We start from the raw sequence: 13,267 nt of genomic DNA, 5'->3' as shown, positions 1-13,267 counted from the left end.
ATTTAAAAAAATAAAACGAAATTTTTAAAAAAGAAAAATCAGGCCAAGCGCAGTGGCTCATGCCTATAATCCCAGCACTTTGGGAGGCTGAGGTGGGTGGATTACTTGGGGTCAGGAGTTTGAGACCAGCCTGGCCAATATGACAAAAATCCTGACTCTACTAAAAATACAAAATTAGCTGCGTGTGGTGGCATGCACCTGTAATCCCAGCGACTCGGGTGGCTGAGGCAAGAGAATAGCTTGAACCCAGGAGGCAGAGGTTGCAGGAAGACAAGATCATGCCACTGCACTCCAGCCTGGGTGACAGAGCAAGACTCTGCCTCAAAAAAAGAAAAGAAAAATCAATCACACACTCTTGGCCAAAAAGACGAGAACGAGAGAACAATTTTAATGGCATAAACCTTTGCCTCTTTCAAAGTGTGGCCAAAGCCACACTGGCATCCCCTGCTTAGAAAGTAGACTCAATGGGGCCGGCAGTGTTCATGCCTGTAATCCCAGCACTTTTGAGAGGCCAAGGCAGCAGATCACCTGAGATCAGGAGTTTGAAATCAGCCTGGCCAGTGAAACCCCATCTCTACTAAAAATACAAAAATCAGCTGGGCATGGCAGCACGTGCCTGTAGTCCCAGCTACTCGGGAGGCTGAGGCAGGAAAACTGCTTAGGCCTGGGAGGCAGAGGTTGCAGGGAGCCAAGATCATCCCACTGCACTCCAGCCTGGGCGACAGAGCAAAACTCCGTCTCAAAAAAAAAAAAGAAAGTAGACTATCAGGCCCCACCACCAGATCTCCTGAATCTGAATCTGCATTTTATCAACATTCCCCCATGATGCCTAAACACAATGCAGTTTGGCCTAAACGATATCTCCCACCATTCCACTCCACAGGCATACGCCCCAGAGTAAGCGTGAGACGGGTGACACTGATTTGCAATTCCCTTGGTGGGTCTCAGTTCTCACCCGCCTTGCACCTCACTGAGTGAGTTACTAACGTTTAAAGGGTACTTTGGACTATACACCTAAGACATGACTTCACCTAAAACATGTTCTGTCCCCGGGCTGACCCCTCAGCTACCAACCTAACAACTGGCTCAATTTAACCAAGGGCTCACATCTTTGCATTAAAAACTGTGGGTACATTAATAGCACAGACAAGCTCAATAAAGGCTGAGCACCAAGTTGTCGGCCACCAGCACACTGCCACAGGTCAGCCATAACTCAGACTCAGGGAGAAAAGAGCTCTTGGGCCACAGAAAGACACACACCGAGTGGTGATGTGGAACATAATCCTTTAAGGTCAAGGTGGCTTTCCTTCAAGTAAACTTGCCATCCAAGTCATTAATTCTGCAAAGTTTATAATTCTGTGAGTAAATTTCTATTACCTAGGAGAGTCCTATACTTTAATCACACATTTAGGAAAATCTTGAACATCTGTTGGCGACAGCTTACCTGTGCACATCTTCCTAGTTCTTTCCTGTCCAGATACTGAAATATATTGATTGCCAATTCATAAGGCAGTTGGATACCAAAGAAAGGCACATCATTCATTTCATTCTGAGGGGAAAAAAAAAAGGAAGTAAGTTTACAATTCTTAGATATGGTAATAACTCAAATTTACAGGCCCTTTAAATGACCAGAGATATTCTTAGGTGGTAATAAGATAGATGAGGCTATTTCGCAGGAGGGAGGCATCCGTACTGTTTCACGAGGCAGTCATGGAACTATTTCAGAACCTGCCAGCCATCCTCCATTCTCTGAGCCCTCTACGCCTCCACTCCTCATATTCACTTAGGAAACCCATGTGACCATTTCCCATGGTGCTTCACAAAGCAGCAGGGGTGCTATCTTCCAGCCTGGTGTATGGCACAGGAATCAGTGCCAAGGTCTGTGGAAAGCCTCCTGACCTCTAAGGAAAGGTGAGCAGCAGGCAGCCAAGAAAGTGAGCCTTGAAATCAGGGAGGCCACCCTCCTCCCAGGACAACCACCACTCCTCCCAACTAGGAAGGGAGTGAGCACACACAGCTAGAGAAAAGCTGCTTTAGGTCACTAAGGGGTTTTCACTGGGAAAAGAATAGGGCTATAAACATGAGCAAAAAGTAAACAAGCAGACACTGCTCTTGATGGAGGTGAACGCCACCTCTCCTTGGCCACTGGAGAAGTGCAAGGTTTCCTAATGCTCTCAGGGGCTTACATTGGTTAACCTGAGCGGGCCAGTGCAAACAAAGCAGTTCTTCTTCGGTGTCATTTATTAATGCAAAGAAATCAGAGCTCGACTGCCTTTGGATAAGCAATTAGAGATGAGGTAACGGGCTTTATTTGAGAGATAAGGCTGTCATGATGATCCTGGTAGCACAAAGCAATATGAGTGTAAAACAGAAAAAAAGCCAAGCGTACGTATGTACCCCTCTGCCTGTTCCCAATCCACCTGCCAAAGCTCACTTTGGTATGGGCTTCTGCAAAGCTAGGAAAAGCTGCACTCTGTGTCCCAATAGCATTCGCTTAATAAAATCCATTTTTAATAAGCTTTGGCTGACATCAGTGACTTACTGCTTACAAGTGAATTGTTAATTCACCAGTCAAATGCAGAGGTCTTACATATTGCAAGGCTGCTGTCTCAAAGCAAACAAACAAAAAATCACCTCAGTGTTTTTTAAGGGAGTCTAAGCACTGATTTAGACCCTACCAAGACTTAGGGTAAAGATTTTTCTGGAATGAAGTTTCTGTTCATCTAGGAATCTCGGGGCTAAAAGACAGCCCAGAGCATAAAGAGGAAATGCAGTATTTAACTGCAAAAATAGCGCAAAGGATGAAGGCCAAAAGGGATCTCTGGAGGAAAAAAAGAGTAAGAGTTGACAGCTCTCTGTGGGCAAAGAGAAGGAACAGAATGTTAAATCAAGAGAGAAATTTTGGCCATACAGGAAAAAAAAAAAAAAAAAAAAAAGGGAAAACAAATCTGCAAGTGTAATTAGAAGGCTCAGGGGTGCTTGCCTAAAAAAATAATGGAAAGTCATTGGTTTAATATCAGGCTCCGTCCCCTCCCACAACTAACTGGCTTTACTCATCAAGAAAAGGAGGCATCACTTTCTCTCTCGGCCCAGATACAACTTGAGACTCCTCAAATCAACACTGGAGGGAGTCACTGCTTGCCAAGGAAAGCTACACTCAAGACGAATCTTTCATTTGTAATCATGGTCTTCCTCCTGCTTTCTTTTTTGGATTATTTTGACCTTGTGGAGAGGCCTTCTTTACCTACTTGGTAAAGAAACAAGAGAAAAATGTTCCTTATCCTCCTACAACCCGAACAAAGGCAAGGAAAAGCCTGCATTCATTGAAACTGAAGTCTCATTTAGCCTTTCACTGTTAGAGACTTGCCAGGCATCGCTTTCTTCAATTGGTCCCATTTAAGACTCACTAGGAACTGGTTTCTGGACTTGACACTACTCTGACGAGACAAAGGACACCATTATCTTTGTTTTTAGCTATTCTGGTACAGAAAAGTCACACCTCTGGTAACAGGAGCCTTCCATCTTTTGCCTACTCCGTTGGCCTAGCCTCTATCCTCATCACGGAAGATAATGCCTGTATCTTGGCATCACCCTAGCCCTGCCACCAGCATCCTTGATCCCAACCAGCATAATCTCTGGAATGCAACCCAGCATGGAGGTTCAGAGCAGAGATTCAAACTGATACATGTGTTCGCTCACCTTACCAACAAGCAACTGGGTTAAGTGCATCTGTGCTTTCTCATCTGTAAAACAGGTAAAAGCACTCTATGAAACAGGTATGCTATTAAGAATAAAAATGAGACCCCATGCTGGTCTCACTGTTAATGCATGCATTATGATGGTTCTTGATCATTTACAAGTTCCGAAGGGCAACCACTGTTTCAAAGCATTGAACTGTAATTTTGTAAATGATGTTACACAGCCAAACTTTAAAAAATCACTGTGCTCTCAGAATTATTATCTAAACTCCAAAAGAGATAAAAGTCCCAGACTTTCATGTAGATAACCTTCCGTGCGGCTAACCACTGGAAAATGGTAGGGAAAAAAAAGAAACCAATACACTAAAGGAAGGTCCACATCTCAAGAAATATGTAGACCCCCCCCGCAAGGTGAGGAGACCAAAATGCTCAAGTTTCATGCTGCACACTTAAAGAATAATTCTGGCATGACATTCTATTAATGGTCCCTATCATCCATACTGCAGTGGGTCACTCAGATCCCGCTTCGGTCCCACTCATTCCCCTAGATGAAAATGTTGCCTGCTGTTGACTGACAGCTGAGTCCCTTCACAGGCACTGGTCAAACAAGCTGCCTCACCCAAGTTGCATCCCCTCCCATCTCTGCTAAGGCAGCCTGTATCCAATGACTAGTCCATGGCTGGGTACAAAGGCCTGGCCCCCTTGCTCAATTCAGGATCTCTCCGAAAGGAAAATCCACTAAAGCACCTACATGCAAATCTCCATTTCAGAATCTATTTTTTGAAAAGTTCAATCTTTTTTTTTTTTTTTTACCAAAGCGATAGACACGACCCATGATAGTCCTGTGTTCAACATATTCCCAAGGGTTCTTACGCACACCTCCAGAGACATTAATCTAGGTAAGCTACTTCCTCTCCCCTCCTTGAGGAAGATACCAGAATGCAGATAAATGAGTGACATCACTCCACCAGCCAACCAACAAACCAGAGTAAATTCAAGGTTTAGTAACTGATTCATCAACTTCAGTTCGTTATTATTGGAAATATCATTTGGGAAACACCTTACAAGAGACAGAGTTGTGAGCATATCTGGCCCTGTGGTTGAAAACACACCTCTTTTATAAGTGTGCATGATGTGACAAGGATGTGAAGCCACATCCTGGACAACAAAAGCTGTGGTCTAGTAACCACGTAAATCCTACTACTGTCGCGGCGGCAGAATGTCTTAGGCACTCTGATTGGTTACTTCCCACAGTTCATAAATGTAGGTCAAAAACACTACTTGCTACTAGTGTGCAGAGAAATACCTTGTTATCTGAAAGATACTATCAGCCAGAGGTTGGTTAACGGATATAAAAGTGCAGCTAGACAGGAGGAGAGTTCTGGTTCTCTGTAGCACTACAGGTTGACTATAATTCACAACAATTTATTGTATATTTTCAAATAGCTAGAAGAGCAGATTTTGAATGTTTACAATGCAAATAATAAATGTTTTAGGTGATGGATATGTTAATTACCCTGATTTGGTCAATATACATTGTATACATGTATCACACTGTGCCCCATAAATACGTACAATTATAATGTGTCAATTAAAAATTAAAAAAATAAAAGATGCTATCAGTCTTCCACCTAGACTACTGCAAAGCACATAGCCATCCAAAAAGTTATGGGCCATATTAACCCAACTCTACACTGAATTAAAAACATGAAAATGGACAACTTGGCATTTCAGAAACAAAGAAGAAGGAAGGAAAAAGAATTAAAGACATTGGAAATATTAAAATAGGGAAATCTGGTCAAACTATACAAATATCAACATGGCTACAATATCTGGAGAAAATAATTTTGCAGTAGTTGAATAGCTCCCAGCAATTCCTGAGAATGGCCAAATTTATTCTATAGAAGACCAATAAATTCAAAATATTAGTATTCCTTCAATGTTCAGGAAAAGAATCTGTCTGATAACATACAACCTTGTTTTTTAATTCTTTGACAATGTCCCAGATATCGACTCTCTACCACTATTGGGGACTTTTGTCCTGTATTACACATCAAAACCACCTGTGGAACTAAAAAAAAAAAAAATGCCAAGGGCCCTACCCAGACCTACTGCCCCGAATTTCCAGATTTAGAGCTCAAGCACCTCTTTTTCTTTTGAGATGGAGTCTTGCTCTGTCGCCCAGTCTGGAGTGCAGTGGCACGATCCTGGCTCAATGAAACCTCTGCCTCCCAGGTTCAAGTGATTCTCATGCCTCAGCCTCCCAAGTAGCTGAGATCACAGGCACACATCATCACACCTAGCTAATTTTTGTATTTTTTAGTAGAAACAGGGTTTTGTCATGTTGGCCAGGCTGGTCTCGGACTCTCAGCCTCCACCTGCCTTGGCCTCCCAGAGTGCTGGGATTACAGGCGTGAATCACCGTACCCAGCTTAAGCATCTCTTTCTCAGGTGATCGTCATGCACACTAAAAGTTGAGAACACAACCCTACATCATAGGCAGATATAAAAATCTATCCATCCCCTCTCTCCTAGTCAAGGAACACATACACACACACACACACTCACACACACACAAATGGGTCATATTACTTGGTTAATTTAAAGTCAGTGAATACTAGATTTTCCCAAAGTCTACTGGACTTACTCCAAAAACACTGAGAGAAATTGCAAAGAGATCCATCCCCAGGGAGGCTGATTTGTATTCCTATGTGCTAATGTAAGACTAATTCTGTAAATGGATTGGTTTTGTGCCTTACTGTTAGAAATTTAATCTGTCTTCTCTTGTTTAATAGAAGAAGGGATAATCACTAAAAGCCAAAGCAGTAAAAAGTGAAGAAACTGACTTAAGGTTTTTGTTCTCAATGTACAGCTCCAGGGCAAAAAGAACATGAAAGATCTCTCTGGGTGGTGGTTTAAGAAACTGAGAAAAGCACCTTGAGTTCAAAGAAGAGATTTGTAATAACATTTTTACTAAATCTATGACTGAAAGGAGACTGTTTTCTACAGGCGTTTATCTCAACTTTCCACATACTGCAAAAGCTGAGCGGAGTAGACCCACACAATCTCAATCAGAAGAAATAGATGAGTTTCAGTTTCACCTGTGTCTTCTTTGAGACGGAAAAAGCTGGTTGGCTGGTGGGGGCGGGGGGGGAGGGGAAGGTCTGAAAGGCAGTCAAGATAAACAAGCATCCATTTATAATCCACAATTTGTCTCAAAATATATATTCTTATATACAAAAAGAAAAAAAGTCAGAAAGAGACCAGGCACAGTGGCTCACATCTGTAATCCCAATACTGGGCGACTGAGATGGACAGCTCATTAGGGGCCAGGAGTTCAAGACCAGCCCAGGTAACATAGTGAGACATCGTCTCTAGAAAAAATAGAAATAAATTAGCCAGGTGTGGTGGCGTGCACCTGTAGTCCCAGCTACTTAGGAGGCTGAGGTGGGAGGATGGCTTGAGTTTGGGAGGTCAAGGCTATCAAGCCATGATCACACCACTGCACTCCAGCCTAGGCAAAAGAGAGAAATCCTGTCTCCAAAAAAAAAAAAAAAATGTCAGAAATACACCAAAATGTTAACAATGGTAGCCTCTAAGCAATGATATCAGTAAAGATTTTTATTTTGTTCTATTCTTCTTAATTTCCTAAATATTTCTACAGTGAGCACATGATATTTTCACAGATGCAGAAAAGCAACACTTTTTTTTTTTTTTTTTTTTTTTTGAGATGGAGTCTCGCTCTGTCGCCCAGGCTGGAGTGCAGTGGCCGGATCTCAACTCACTGCAAGCTCCGCCTCCCGGGTTTATGCCATTCTCCTGCCTCAGCCTCCCGAGTAGCTGGGACTACAGGCGCCCACCACCTCGCCCCGCTAGTTTTTTGTTTTGTCTTTTTTTTGTATTTTTCAGTAGAGACAGGGTTTCACCGTGTTAGCCAGGATGGTCTCGATCTCCTGACCTCGTGATCCGCCCATCTCAGCCTCCCAAAGTGTTGGGATTACAGGCTTGAACCGCCGCGCCCGGCCCACATTTTTCAAGTAAGGTAACTTATGTTCAAAATACTATCTAAATTCAGGGCCACACCAGGTGCTAGGGTGAGCGAGGTGCTGTCAGCAAGTATATAAGAAATAGTCTACACTCAAAGGGCTAAAATCTTTTATAGAGGTAAGTCATTGTCATGCAAAATGAAATAAATACAGGAGACTACAACAGGCAATATAGATCGTCCCCTAAGGCACTCCAAAGTTCATTAGTAAGCCAACTCTATAGAAGTTGGAAATCATTTCTCCAAACTATGCTATAAAGAGCGGCTAAGCTCCCAAGCAATCCACAAAAAAACAATTTATCTCTTAACATTTAACCTAATCCCCGTGCCTAGCTATGAGGAAGAGCAAAAGGGATTCAATAAATAGTTGTTGATCATATGTGCGGGTGATATAAGTGAACTATAATACTACAGAATCTAACTAGCTCAGTGCCTTGCACACAGTAGATGCACAATAAATGTCCACGGAATTTGATTTATTCTTTTTTTACGAGAATAGGCTTTCCAGCTTCAAGACACATTCTCACTCCCCTGGGGACTCCAGCAAGGGAAGAAGGTAGAAGACGCTAACCTAAAGAAGGGCAAGTGCTGGGGGAAATCCCAGGAGGCTGGCTGTGGTGGTGAAGGAGGGTGGTGTGAAGCAAAATGGGCTGGGCCTCTGCTTTGAGCCCCCTTTTAATCCAAACGGGGATCTGAGCTTTAGGACATGATGAGGAGAGAAGACAGGAAGAGTAGAAGTTTCAGGTCCCAGAGGGGTACCACAGTGGGTGTGGTTTTGTGAAAAGAGTAAAGATGTTCACATACAGGGGGCTCAAACACTGCAGGCACATTCCCACCATCAGGACTGGCTATAGAATTTGTGGGGCCCGTTGGTCAAAAATGATTAAGATCATTGAAAATGATCAAGGCAACAGAGCATTCAACTAAGTGTGGGTCCCAGCCACCACAGAACCTTTGCACTTGCCCGTCTTGGCCTAGAATCCCCTCCCCCAGATCTCTGTATGTTCAGTCCTCACCTCCTGTAGGTTCTCCATGAAACGTGACCTTCCCAGAAAGACCCTGTTGGACAGCACTATTTAAAAGTACAGCCCCTCCCCTGGCAGATACACTCTATCCGTCTGCTTATTTTTTCTCCAGAACATTTATTACTGACAATTATTTGTCCATTGTCTAACTCCCTCTTCCCCAGCATGTAAGTTATACAAGGGCACAGGTTTTTTTCCTTCTTGTTCGATGCTATATTCTCAGTGCCTGGAACAGTGGCTGGTCCTAAGAAGACACTTAATAAATATTTATGGGATTAATGAATGAAACCCGAGCTGCTTCAAGCAGCAGACCCTTCCAACAAGGACCAGATGTAAGTCACAAGTTGTTCTAGTATACACAGGCATCATTTCAAAAGGTTCATAAGTAGAGGCCTGCTAATTCGTGAATAACATGAAAAAATGAACGGCACTGAGGATAAGAACTTTTTAGTTGGGGGAAAGGGAGAAATTTGGATTGGAGAAATCAGGGAAGAATTAACACAGGAGACAGAACTCAAGCTGAGCTTTAAAAGGTAGGCAAAGAACAGGAAAGAGGAAAGGAAGTTATTCCAGGTAAGTCAATTCATGAGTACACATTTGGTTTGGTTTGCTGTCTCACGGAATGTTAGCCAGAAGAAAAGTGTTCACATTAGGGAGCTTCCTTATTTGTGTTTAACTTAAAAACAGAAGAAGGTTAAGCCATTAAATCTATCTTGTTGGCAACATAGATGCAGGATCTGACAGGTTAAATATTGACATAGTGAGTGCTAAATATTGGCCAGCAGTATTAAAACTTTCAGCAGACTTAAAACTCCATATCTTAACCTGGAAGGATGCTTTGAATGTTCAAGGGTTCTAACAATAGAGCCTTTATAAAGTTGCTGTCATAAGCAGTGATTTTGCCCACATTATTTCAACTCAACAAATGTAGATAGGGCCCCTACTGTACTAGTACGGCAGGTGGAGGTAGAATAGTAAGGCAACAGATCCTGCCCTCCAGGGATTCACAAGAGGCGGAAGTTAAGGGCTCATCGGTGATAAGTTTCAGCAAAGAGGAAGTAAAATAGCATAGCAAACTCTGAGTACTGATGAAAATGGCACCAGCTTACATTTATTGGGCCCTTACGGTACTCCAGGTTTGGTGCTAAGTTCCATGCCTATTTCATGACCTCTTCACAAGATAGGTACTAAAGGGCACCTTTAAAATTAGAGGTGCCCCAAAGGTTGTAGCTCCTCATAGAGAACCTAGTAGTACCTAATGTGGTGATTCTGAAGGGATCAGAAGAGACCAGGGACGTGAATTCCAGGAAGACAGGGAAGGCCTTTTCCAACAACATGAAACAGATTCGGATGTGCCCTCCAGATCCTCCAGCATGCAGGTCCGTCTATTTTTAGAATACAACAAACCCTTGAATAACACGGGTTTGAACTGCTTGGGTCCACTTGTATGCAGGTGTTTTCCATAAACGTTGCCTCGAATGTGCCTGCCTCTCCTTGCACCTCTGCCACCGAGACAGCAAGACCAATCCCTCCATCGCAGCAGCAGCAGCAGCAGCAGCCTACCCAGCGTGAAGGCAATGAGAATGACGGCCTTTGTGATGAGCCACTTCCACTTAATGAATACATACATTTTCTCTTATAATTTTATTAATGACACTTTCTCCTCAAGCTTACTTTATTGTAAGGCTACAGTATGTAACACACATAAAATACAAAATATGCGTTATCTGACTGTTATCTCTAAGGCTTCTGGTCAACAGTAGTTAAGTTCTGGGAGAGTCAAAAGTTACATGCAGATTTTTTACTGCAAGGAGGTCAGTTTCCCTAACCCCCCTGTTGTTCAAAGGTCAACTGTACTTGATTTACTTCTTTACTATTTTTGGCATCAATGCCTATACCTCTAAGGTGTTACAAATGGAAAGCCTTGAGAATCAGGACCTTAAAGCAAAGGAGGCTATACAGTAGAGTATAATGTCTGAAACTTGCCTGATCATGCCAGTCATCCGATTTCAGGACCCCTTCCCTGGTGAGGGAATTAGCAGGTCTGGGGAGGGTCCAGAACTTTATTATAACAAAGCCTGAAGGGATTCTTACGCAAACTCAAGTGCACGTGGTGAAACTTGGAATTGAAAAGACCTGGATCCAAATTCAATCCCCAGAATCTATCAGCTGGGGTAACGCTGGGCAAGTTACAGAGAATCTCTGAGTTTCTTCATTTGTAAAAGAAGAGTTAAAATCTACCTCACAGGATTGTTACATTCGAATTAGGGCAGAGCACAGGACTAAACACTTGGTAAAAACTCAAATAGGAGCTATTAATGCTATTTGAGTAAACTACACATTACATGAAATAAGCCGTTATTTCTTGAAACAGTTTGCCACTTAAAGAATTATTCTCCGCCGGGCGCGGTGGCTCATGCCTGTAATCCCAGCACTTTGGGAAGCCGAGGCAGGCAGATCACGAGGTCAAGTGATCGAGACCATCCTGGCTAACACAGGGAAACCCCGTCTCTACTAAAAATACAAAAAGAAATTAGCCGGGAGTGGTGGCGGGCGCCTGTAGTCCCAGCTACTGGGGAGGCTGAGGCAGGAGAATGGGGTGAACCTGGGAGACGGAGCTTGCAGTAAGCCGAGATCGCGCCACTGCACTCCAGCCTGGGCGACAGAGCAAGACTCAGTCTCAAAAAAAAAAAAAAAAAAAATTATTATTCTCAATTGGGAGGATCACTTGAGCTCAGGAGTTTGAGACCGGACCAGGCAATACAGGGAGACCTTGTCTCTACCAAAATATTTTAAAAATTAGCTGAGTGTGGTGGTGCATGCGTGTACTTCCAGCTACGCGGGATGCTGAGGGAAGAGGATGGCTTGAGCCAGGCAATTTGAGGCTGCAGTGGGCCGGGAGTGCAACACTACACTGTAGCCTGGGCAACAGGGCAAGACCCTGTCTCAAAAAAAAAAACAGAAAAAAAAAAAGTGGGTTCCCAACTGGAAAGCTGTAGGAACTTCCTTTGGGCCTAATTTAAATCAAACCATTAGAACCTGGTGCCTTGTCCGCTTAACCTGTGAGCCACGGATGCATTTCAGCTGTTCTTGATTTTCCCAACTTTTTGAAGGTGGTTATTTTTAACGGACAGAGGGTCCCCAGCTTCCTCCAGATTCTCCAAGGGATCCATGCCCCACAAAAAGATAAACTCTATCCTAATTAAAGTGCCCAAGAGATTCTTCCTCCTCTTCCTCCTTTTTTTCTGAGTTAATTTTTTTGCACGATTACAAAAATTAAATAGTGCAAACAGTATACAAAGAAAAGGCAAAATTCCTTCCTATCCATTACCTGGGTCCTCCTTTTCAAAGGCAACCTTTGTTCAAAGTTTAGGTAGCCTTCAAGAGCAGGTTTCTCAACCCCACACTTACTGACATTTTGGCCTGGATAATTTTTTGTGCGTGCTGTCCTGTTCATTGTAGGATGTTCACGAGCATCTCTGGCCTCTAACCACTAGATGCTCAGTAACATGCACACAAACACACCCCGATGAGGCACCCAAAAATGTCTGCAGACACTGACACATCTGGGGGAACAAAATCGCCCTGGTTGAGAAGCGCTGCTTCCAGAAAGACCCTATGCACGCACAAACATCGGTGTTTGTGCGTCTACTCATTTTCTCGGGCAACTGATGGCACAGAGTTACTCTCCAAATCACTGCAGGGATTTGTCCTGGGGGCGGGGGCCGGCGCAGGCATCGGGGGACGGGGTGGGGGAGGCGACGGCCACTCACCAGGTCGCGGAAGAGCTGGTCCACCAGCTGCTCCCCGCCCCCGGCACCCTCGCGGGCCAGAGGAGAACGGGAGCGGCTCGCCACGTCCTGCCCCTCGGTCCGAGTCGCCCGCGCTGCCGGGGGCCTCCCCGCGCCCTCCAGGAGACACTGGGCCAGCGCCGGGTCCCCCGAGGCCTGTTCGCCGCGCTCGGGGACCACCTCCGGCCGCCGAGCCCACCTCTCGGCAGCCTCGGGCCGTCGCCGCTTCCTCGGCGCCTGGGCCTGCGCCAGCTCCTCCTGCCAGCGCCGACGGAACTCATCCAGGCTGCAGTCGTCCATATTCACTGCTCCCGGCGCTCCACGTTCTCCTCGGTTCCACCGGGTGCCACGGGATAGTCCCTTCCAGGGAAGTGTCCGCCGCGGCCGGAAGCCGCTGTTGCCGCAGCCCTAGGGTTCCGGGTGGGCGGCCACGCCCCCGCCACGCCCCCCGCGCTGCCCCTGTGCGCAAGTGGTGGTCTGGCTTGTGGTGCCCAGGCGGAGGTCTACGCAGCTGCTCCTCAGCGGGTCAGCTCTCCTGCCTATCACTTTTGCTAAGCTCTGACTTTGCGCCGAGCATTGTTCCTTCATTCAACAAACATGCATTGAGCGACTACTATATGCCAGGCACCGAGAATTCAGCATTTAAATCTACAAAACTAAACAAAAAACCCTGACGTCTGGGAGCATGCGTTTAAGTGGGAAGGGAGA

General features: G+C 44.7%; 1 protein-coding gene across 4 annotated transcripts in view; it reads right to left on the bottom strand.

The window, feature by feature from the left end:
* The window catches only part of FBXW8 (F-box and WD repeat domain containing 8), a 111,899-nt gene extending 98,933 nt beyond the window's left edge, over positions 1-12,966 (bottom strand). For 3 of the 4 annotated variants that reach the window (XM_009181791.4, XM_031650796.1, XM_031650798.1), the window contains exons 1-2: positions 12,542-12,965; positions 1,445-1,549 (exon numbers count right to left, since the gene is read on the bottom strand). In XM_009181791.4, coding sequence (XP_009180055.2) covers positions 1,445-1,549; positions 12,542-12,859 — 423 coding nt within the window. In that variant the 5' untranslated portion in view covers positions 12,860-12,965. Of the gene's footprint in view, positions 1-1,444; positions 1,550-12,541 lie in introns of all 4 variants that reach the window. The other variant, XM_031650797.1, reaches the window with a different exon arrangement.
* Between the last annotated feature and the right edge of the window lie 301 nt (positions 12,967-13,267).

The sequence above is a fragment of the Papio anubis genome, chromosome 9 (genome assembly GCF_008728515.1).
Source record: "Papio anubis isolate 15944 chromosome 9, Panubis1.0, whole genome shotgun sequence".
Classification (NCBI taxonomy): domain Eukaryota; kingdom Metazoa; phylum Chordata; class Mammalia; order Primates; family Cercopithecidae; genus Papio; species Papio anubis.
The sequence above is the reverse complement of the archived record's forward strand: the minus strand, read 5'-3'. Positions and strand labels throughout refer to the sequence as shown.